The sequence below is a fragment of the Danio rerio genome, chromosome 15, assembly GCF_049306965.1.
Source record: "Danio rerio strain Tuebingen ecotype United States chromosome 15, GRCz12tu, whole genome shotgun sequence".
Lineage (NCBI taxonomy): Eukaryota > Metazoa > Chordata > Actinopteri > Cypriniformes > Danionidae > Danio > Danio rerio.
In genome coordinates, this window is record NC_133190.1 from 6897501 (window position 1) to 6907500 (window position 10000).

Below are 10000 nucleotides of genomic sequence, written 5' to 3' on the forward strand. Positions count from 1 at the left end.
ATGTTATTTACTTCAGGCTGGTTTGCTTGAAATCTTAGAAAACATGAAAGGAGGCAGTAATGTTATAGGCTCTGTTTTGTAATAAATATGCATACAGTAAATATGACGGTCATATTAATATGCAGCTACACGACGCCTCAACATTTCTGGTGTCCGTTAAGTTTATATCAAAATAAAAATAGGCAGTTCCTCATATCATGTTTTCATTTTATTGTTAAGATAGTAAAATTACATAGCAAGGGTGATATGAGTGATGTTATAAACTACACTGATGCCTTTGAAGGTTTACCTGACGTGTCCTCGGAAATCTGGAATTTGTTTATCATATCAAACTTGCAAAGTCTGAACTTACCATTCAGAATACTCAGACCCCAGAGGGTTACATTTAAAAACATTGGTAGAAAAATATTTTACAGTTTCCTTGTAATACATTACATAATTTTGTAATTCGTTACAAATGATAAACATGAGCATAGCTTAGTACCTATTTGTATAACTGCACTGTAACAATGACACATTTAAAATTCAATCCTTCCTTTTTCTGTGATAATAAATGGCCTAATAACTTAAATATTTAGACATTTGTAAAATGATTAAATATGTAAGTTTTAAAATATTTGCAGCGGCATTAAAACTGAAACAAAACTTTGCTTAAAAATGCTGTGGCGCTGTGTCATCCAACACTGAAGTTTCCCAGCTTTTTGTGTATCACATCATTCATTCATTCATTTTCTTGTCGGCTTAGTCCCTTTATTAATCCGGGGTCGCCACAGCGGAATGAACTGCCAACTAATCCAGCAAGTTTTTACGCAGCGGATGCTCTTCCAGCCGCAACCCATCTTTGGTAAACATCCACACACACATTCACGCACACACTTCGGGCAATTTAGCCTACCCAATTCACTTATACCGCATGTCTTTGGACTGTGGGGGAAACCGGAGCACCTGAAGGAAACCCACGCAAACACAGGGAGAAGATGCAAACTCCACACAGAACCGCCAACTGAGCCGAGGCTTGAACCAGCGACCCAGCAACCTTCTTGCTGTGAGGCGACAGCACTACCTACTGCGTCGCTGCTTCGCCTTTTGTATCGTTCATTCATTTTTTTGTCGGCTTAGTCCCTTTATTAATCCGGGGTCACCACAGCGGAATGAACCGCCAACTTATCTAGCAAGTTTTTACGCAGCGGATGCCCTTCCAGCCACAATCCATCTCTGGGAAACTTTTGTATCATATCAAATCAAATTATTCCAATCACTGCAATCAAAGACTTTGTGAACATTTTTGCTTAATATGAAGACTAAATAAGTAGAGTTTTACCTGCCGCCTGATTCCTTCCTGAGCCTTGAGGTAAATATTCTCAAAGGCCGTCTGCTGATTCTTCAGAGGAAGCATCATCTTCCTACTGCTATGGAGTGCTTTTTTAAGGAACAAGCTAGAATTTTTCATGAATAAAAGAAGATGAGTTTCAACTGAGCAGGGTTACAATAGCTGTAATAATATGAAGAGAAAGTGACCTCTCACCTCTCCACAGACAGTGCTGTGAGCATACACACATGTTGATGGGAATCTGCCAAAAGAGATGAAAGAACGGCAGAGACTGGAAGCTCCTCCTCCCTCAGTGTTAGCACCGCCCATTTGCAGCAAGGGTCCGCCTTGAAAAAAAAAGCAGCAGGTGAAGCAGCTAGACCACACACATCTCATGAGCACTGGCAGTGGGTAAGCAGTTAAATGTGACCCAGCTCCAATTTTTTGCTCAAATGTGACACAGATCGGATCTGTTCTATGATGGTGTAAACACGGAAAAAAACGCATGCAATCAGATATTCAGACATTAGTTTCAGGCCTCCTTTGTATGCAGAAATAAATCAGATATGTGACAATGCGACTATCATGTAAACATTCGTTTTGTACGTCATTAAACTTGCGACAATGTGGTACTTCTTCGCAGTTTAATGACGTAGAGGGAAAAACGTGAGTTGATGCTGACGCGGTAAACAATCATTTTTGTGAGTACCCATCCGCTACACCAGGGGTTCCCAAACTTTTCAGGCCGCGACCCCCAAAATGTCAATGCCAGTGACTCGCGACCCCCTATATCCTCTGAGGTGGTTATAAATACAGAAACCTTGCATGCAATGGCACACACAAACCAATGGACCCAAGTCTATTCTTCTTTTGATTTTTTTTAATGTATGAGAGCTGGAAATGGGCCACAAAGTTTAACCGGGTGTTATGAAATCTGCTGCATCTGACGCTTTTGCGGTGTCATTAATACAATGTAATTACCCCAGGGGTTGCAATCCAATAGAAGTAGTAACTATAAGCTACTATAGTAACCATATATGTTATATACGACTATTTTTTTCTCTTCAGAAGGTTATGGATAAAATATGGTAATTCTTATGGTTTAATAAAAATAAATAGATTTTTGGAAACCACCAGGCGACCCCCCTTCATTGTCCCGCGACCCCTCGGGGGTCCCGACCCCCACTTTGAGAACCATTGCGCTACACAACAGAGGAAACATGAAGGAAAGTGGTTAAAAGGGCTGTGACTGTAACGGATTTTCTGTTACTGCGGATGTTGGTTAACCGTGCATAAAAATATATATGTGTGTGTGTGTGTGTATATATATATATATATATATATATATATATATATATATATATATATATATATATATATATATATATATATATATATATATATATATATTTATACAACGGTTCTGTCTGGTTCTCGAATCTGATTGGCTGATAGTCGTGATATATATAAGCAATATCAGCACCCGTACAGCCTCTTTACCCTTTGTGTATTACTCCGCCCACACACAGGCAGCAACAAGCAGACACTACAGATCTAAAATGTCGTTAGAATCTTTAAAAGATGTTTGCTCAGCTGTTTAACTGTCAGTTTATAATTTGAATCCAACGCGGAAGAAAGTAGTACCTCATACATAAGGGTTTTTGAGACTCTCCATGTTTGATTTTGTTTTTGTATACACAATTATGTCATCAAACTGTTGTATAAACGCAATATCCCACGAGCAGCAGTGCGATATGGCTGTATATCTGCACTGGTGGGGGTACTAAGGAATATCGGCCTCGTGCTAACGCACGCCTGCCCCCAGTGCCAATATACAGCCATATCGCTCTGCTACTCGATTGATATTGCTCGTATATATGCGCTACATAGCAGGAACATTAAGAATTACTCCATTGTAGGTAACCCTTTCAATAGACAGACCTCATCAATGACATATTAAGCATGGACATTTAAAGGATAAGTTATGCTTTGTGCTGTGAGATGTGTCCATGACTTTCCACATTGAAGTAATAATCAAGTGTGCACTCTCTTAATATTGGATATTGGAGAAGAATAAAACTCTGTTATGCACAAACCCTGTTATATCTGCTGGTGCTGCTATTATTATGTAGAATTACACTGGTGCAGCTGTTAATATGCGGTTCAGGTAATCAAAAAGCCAGCTGCATGATGTTTAATTATGGGTGGGTCGCAGGTGGATAAGTTCAATCATTGGTTATGCAGTCTTTTAACTACTATGCCTAAAATATTCAAATGTTCAAACGCTTCGATTAAACGAAAGCGAAACTGACCGATCAATGGATGTTTGTCATAAACATTGATAATGTAAGCTTCTTTTTTAATTTTGATCATACAGTTAACAAAGATACATTATTCCAAACTGAATATTTCACTTTTATTTTATTTATATTATAATTGTATTTAGCAGACCAGTTTGTGTTTTGGCAGCGGTATATAGCGGACCCTTAGGAACATCGCTTCAAAGGTTATTCGTTACTCTTATTTTGTAGATAACTGACCGACAAAAACTAAGATACAAATTGTATGAAAGGAAATTTGTTCCAAATAATTTTTTCTTCCAACAAAAATAAATGAATTGTATATTTTTGTGAGTCCTCATCCGCTACACAACTCTGCAGCGTTTGTTTCGCTCCACGAGAAAAAAGGATTTAATTAATGCTCCACTGTCATTGCTACTACACAAACCCTTGTGATATGCTGGCTACATTTTTAAAAAAAATTATTTTATGCAATAGCCTAGAGTCTACTTTAAAAAAAGGCAACATACAGTTGAAGTCAGAATTATTAGCCCCCCTATGAATATTTTTCTCTTTTTTAAATATTTCCCAAATGATGAGTAACAGAGCAAGGAAATTTTTACAGTATGTCTGGTAATATTTTTACTTTTGGAGAAGGTCTTTTTTGTTTTATTTCGACTAGAATAAAAGCAGTTTATAATTTTTAAACACCATTTTAAGGACAAAATTATTAGCCCCATTTGGCTAATGTTTTTTTCGATAGTCTACAAAACAAACCATCGTTAACTTGCCTAAACCGGAGCACCCGGAGGAAACCCACGCGAATGCAGGGAGAACATGCAAACTCCACACAGAAACGCCAACTGAGCCGAGGCTCGAACCAGCGACCTTCTTGCTGTGAGGCGACAGCACTACCCACTGCGCCACTGCTTCGCCTGCCTATATTAATATACTGATATTCCTGTGACAGTTTAACACTGTACATTAAACTGAGGATAGCTTAACTACTTCACAACACTCCGTCACCTGAACTCAGCACGAGAGAGAAGGAGAAGAGTACAGAGCTTAGGTAAAATCATATTCTCAAGTCATAATCTTTAAAATAATGACTTGTATTAAAAATGTTGATAAAGGGTTTGGGATATAGGAATTACAGCGGTGGATTAAAACTGCTTATTTTCCATGGAGCTATTGAGTTGAGTTAGCTTGAAATTATGGGCTATATTTTGACGGTCCATGCGCAGAGCGCAAAACGCAGGGCGCAAACGCTTTCAGGGCGTGTCAGAACGCATTTTGCTAATTTAAGGACGGGAAAACCTGCTTTGCGCCATGGCGCATGATCTAAAAGGGTTGAGTTTATTTTCTTAATGAGTTATAGGTGTGTTTTAAGAATAAACCAATTAAAGTCTCATCTCCCATTCCCTTTAAGAGTCAGCTGCGTCGCGCCAAGAGCGCATTCGCTATTAACAGGACGCAAAGTAAGTCTAAGTGGAGAAAAATGAGCATTTCACAAGCAAACAGTTAACAGTTTTTTAACAGAAAACTGTTAAACAGAGCATCTACTGCGTGAGAATGAGAGATAATGGAACTACTTTCACATTCGCTCTTGGATAGGGAAACCTTTAATAACAAAATGTGCTCAAAAACCTGAGTTATATCCTAAAACACATGCTGTGCCCCATATGGTCTAAAACCTGACAGGTGGGCAAATCTAAGCTTGTTTTTAATAAAACAAATATGAATATGGATATAATAAATAATACTGCTAATAATAATAACATTATACAAAAGCAAATTGTTATGAATGAACTGAAAAAGTAAGAGTTTAGACGGGTTAGTTTTGGTCTAATGAAAAATCTATTATAGTTTCTCAAAATAGCAACGCGCCAGCGGTCCGCCTCAGAACGCCTTCCTTTTTAGACCAGAACGCCTATGGGCGCACAAATGAGCGCTAATGCATTTGCTATTTAAACAGCGTAGCGCAACGCCTCAAAACGACTCTTGCGCCAAGCTGAAACTACCAAAAGACTATTGCGCCGCGCCTTGCGCCACACTGCGCCGGGTGTATGATAGGGCCCAAAAACTGCCTATGCCAGTTGTTAAAAATGATTCATTCACTGTTATGGTTTTGTAATCTAAATTTGTAATTTAAGTGGAAAATATTTAAGGCTGTTATTCTTTTTATTTAGTTTATTCTGTTTTGCTATACAATCCTGAAAAATTCACAAGCAAAAATAAATAATGAACTAAAAATTTGTACCCACAAATTCCTCTGAATGGTGGAGGACACCATATGTAAACCTTAGGTGCACGCTGCGATGACAGCACTTTCCCTCTTTCTCTGCCTCGAAATCATTGTTTTGAAATCAAGTTGGGCGAACTTAGTAGTCTGAGTTAAATGAGCCCAACCATAAGTCTGTATGACAGTCTGACGCAAAGTTATGTGGTCACAATGTAAAGTCAATGGGACTTTTCTAATTTTCCGGGTCAGTTTTTGGAAAACGGTAAGTCGGATCAGTTGGAAAAGATATAGCAATGCGAGTCAGACCAGTTTGGAGGTCTGGAGTTAGTTTGGTGGTTGTAGTATGAACGGTCTAGGAGGAGATGCATTCTTTAAATAGTCTAAGAAGAAGAGGAAGAAGAAGTTTATCTACTATGACAGTATGTTAGTATTCTCAAGCCACCATAATTACACATTCTTAAATTATTTGACTGGGTGCAGTTCATATAAATTGTAAGGAGGGCTGCTTTGTTTAATGAAGTTACACAATATAAAAAAAATATGTGTCCATGCACAAGAACAATGTGATAAAGTACTTACCTCAAGCAAAGCCAGTAAACACTGCCTTAATGCTACCCTCACAGAGGAAGTACATTTGCCAGATTTCCCCAGGAAGCTGTATGGAATGAATTTAAACAAAATGCATCTTTAAATTCTCTTTTTAAGTTGAATGATACCTAATCTTCGAATAAGGTGATATATTTCTAGAAATACCTGCTACATGGTTATGTGATTGTGATAAAAATGTATTAAAGCAAAACAAATTCAAAGTTTAAAATGTTTTTGTGTCCTATGAAGAACAATTTTGTAAAATGAAGGTGGGAACATGTGGCGTCAGAGGAAAAAGTATGTTACTCACCAGAATCCTGATATGACTTTCAGCAGACTGCCTTTAATATCTGCCATGTCTTCTTCCTGCTCACTCCCAGAAGAACTCAGACCCAGACAGCGGATGGATGGCAGAAGAGAGAAAAGGATGGCAGAACAAACCTCCTGGTCTTGCCGATATAGAGAACAAACGTCTCTGTGTGGAACACCATAAAGTTAATTTAAAAATAGATGCGGTAATGCATTAATGGTTAAAAGTGAGACATAGGTTTGATTTTAATGTCTCTCAAAGAAGTCACTTTATTTAATCAAAAATACAAATATCTTTCTGATATTCTCATTTGGTAAAAACATTGAGAAATTATCAATGCTAAAAATAGTCAAAAATACAATGTTGCTGCTTTCCAATGGCACTGACGCAAGAACCAAGATTGAGAATTGAGAGTCATCATTTACCCGAACTTGACTTTTTCCAAACCATTTTTTGATTTGCTTTGTTTTGTTAAACACAAAAGAAAATATACTGAAAAACGCAGGCTTGACTTCCACAGCTTTTGCTTTCTCTACTATGGTTGTCAATGGTTACAGGTTTCCAATATTCTTAAGACTATCTTTTGTGTTAAAAAACAAGAACCAATTAAATTAACCAAAAGAGAGAACAAGACCATTTTTTACTAAATCGTTTTCAAATAAATGGTGAATTTAGAATTTTCAGTTTTGTAAAATAATCCTGAAAACTGTATCACAGTTCCCACATAAATAAGAGTTATCACATTAACACCATATTAGAAAGCTTCTGATGGGTCACATGACACTGATAAGCTGATGAGCACTGATGCTGAAAATCCAACTTTGATGTTGCAATATATATATATACACAGTTGAATTCAGAATTATTAGCCCCCTTTTGACTTTTTTTCTTTTTTTATATATTTCCCAAATGATGTTTAACAGAGCAATAACATTTTCACAGTTGTCTGATAATATTTTTTCTTCTGGAGAAAGTCTTATTTATTTTATTTCGGCCAGAATAAAAGCAGTTTTTAATTTTTTTAACAAACAATTTTGGGACAAAATTATTAGCCCCTTTAAGCTAATTATTTTTTTTTCGATAGTCTACAGAACAAACCATCGTTAAACAATAACTTGCCTAATTATCCTAACCTGCCTAGTTCACCTTATTAACCTAGTTAAACCTTTAAACGTCACTTTAAGCTGTACAGAAGTGTCTTGAAAAATATCAAGTAAAATATTATTTACTGTCATCATGGCAAATTTGAAATAAATCAGTTATTAGAAATAGGTTTCTAAAACTATTATGCTTAGAAATGTGCTGAAACAATCTTCCCACAACAGAACAGAAATTGGGGAAAAAATAAACAGGGGAGCTAATAAGTCAGGGGGGGCTAATAATTCTGACTTCAACTATACGACGTTGACACAATGCTCAATTAGTACTAATGGGCCCAAAGAAAATATCCCCCACACCATTACACCACCACTACCAGCCTGAACTGTTGATACAAGGCAGGATGAATCCTTGCTTTCATGTTGTTGATGCCAAATTCTGCCCTACCATCCGAATGTCCAAGCAGAAATGGAGACTCATCAGACTAGGCAACGTTTCTCCAATTTTCTATTGTCCAATTTGGATGAGCCTGTGCGAATTGTAGCCTCGGTTTCCTGTTCTTAGCTGTCAGGAGTGGCACCCGGTGTGGTCTTCTGCTGCTGTAGCTCATCCCCTTCAAGGTTGGACATGTTGTGCATTCAGAGATGCTCTTCTGCATACCTCGATTATAACAAGTGGTTATTTCAGTTACTGTTGCCTTTCTATAAGGTTGAACCAGTCTGGCCATTCTCATCTGACCTCTGGCATCAACAAGACATTCTTTCCCATTCCGATGCTCGGTTAGAACTGCAGCAGATCGTGTTGACCGCGTCTACATGCCTAAATGCATGAAGTTGCCGCCATGTGATGGCTGAGTATAAATTGCGTTAACAGTTGGACAGGCGTACCTAATAACGTGGCCGGTGAGTGTATATATAAACTAGGGCTGCACTCTATCATCACAAAATATAATAATCATAAAAGATAAGCGAAATGGATATATCCTTACGCTAGAGGTCTGAGAAGAGCATTAAATTCTTCAGGATCCAGAGATGCGACTTCAGCTGGGAGTTTCTTCAGCAAGGACAGATACTGCGCAAGACAAGAATGAAAGACTTTAGATGGAGGACATTACAATTTAATACATTCAAGACATACTACAACAAGATGTGGACCATATTTCACGACAATAATCAAGAGTCTGACTACTTAATTATGAACAATCAATATTAGTTCAAATTATTTAATGCAGTTATATGACAGCTAAAATTGTGTTATAATCCAATTTTTACACTGTTCATGTTTAAAAAAATACAATTTACCACACACATGATTCCCCTTTCTCTTTGCCTCACTTCATTTTTTTCTGCAATATATACAAAGCTCATCATTTTGAAAAGCGTGATCTTGTCTAATTGGCCAGTGTAGTGATCAGCTGAATATCTGACAAAAATGTTGCATCTCTTAACATATTTTGATTATCTCCTGTCACTATTGCTTTGGAAGCTGACAATGTCATTGTTAGTACCTAATCTATTCAAGGCTGAATAAATAAATAAAAAGCAGCATCTCCACCACATTGCCATATTATGCCTCTTGTCATTTGTCACTGTAAGGTAGGGTTGGGTTAGGTGTGGGGGTAGGGTTTGGAAATAGGAGTTCGAAAATTGAATGGAAGGGGTGCAATTCGCTACACAACACCAGCACCAGCTAGACTGCTGCAAATGAATAAATGAGTGTGACGCGGCTGGGATGAGAATCAGCACCGGAAAAAGGTGGTTTGCCTTTTCCAGGTTCGAGGAAAGTCCTTACCTCAGGTGAAGGAGTTCAAGTATCTTGGGATTTTGTTCACGAGTGAGGGAAGGATGGAACGTGAGATTGACAGTCGGATTGGTGCAGCGGCAGCAGTAATGCAGTCAATGTACCGGTCCGTTGTGGTAAAGACTGGGCTGAGCCGAAAGGCAAAGCTCTTGATTTACCGGTCAACCTACGTTCCTACTCTCACCTATGGTCATAAGCTTTGGGTCATGACTGAAAGGACAAGATCTCATATACAATCGGCCGAAATAAGTTTCCTTCGCAGGGTGGCAGGGGCACCCTTATAGACAGGGTGAGGAGCTCTGTCACCTGGGAGGATCTCGGAGTAGAGCCGCTGCTCCTCCACATCGAGAGAAGTCAGCTGAGATGGCTCGAGC

At 38.2% G+C, this 10000-nt stretch overlaps 1 protein-coding gene across 3 annotated transcripts in view; it reads right to left on the reverse strand.

Annotated features, from left to right (window-relative positions):
* Positions 1–10000, reverse strand: part of atm (ATM serine/threonine kinase) — a 537450-nt gene that overhangs the window by 487618 nt on the left and 39832 nt on the right. For all 3 annotated transcript variants that reach the window (XR_012391237.1, XM_073924330.1, XM_002664557.5), the window contains exons 18-22: positions 8815–8897; positions 6729–6893; positions 6410–6485; positions 1526–1656; positions 1322–1436 (exon numbers count right to left, since the gene is read on the reverse strand). Coding sequence is in view for 2 of the 3 variants with exons in the window: in XM_073924330.1 (XP_073780431.1) it covers positions 1322–1436; positions 1526–1656; positions 6410–6485; positions 6729–6893; positions 8815–8897 (570 nt within the window). In the remaining variant the exon portion in view is untranslated. The remainder of the gene's footprint in view (positions 1–1321; positions 1437–1525; positions 1657–6409; positions 6486–6728; positions 6894–8814; positions 8898–10000) is intronic.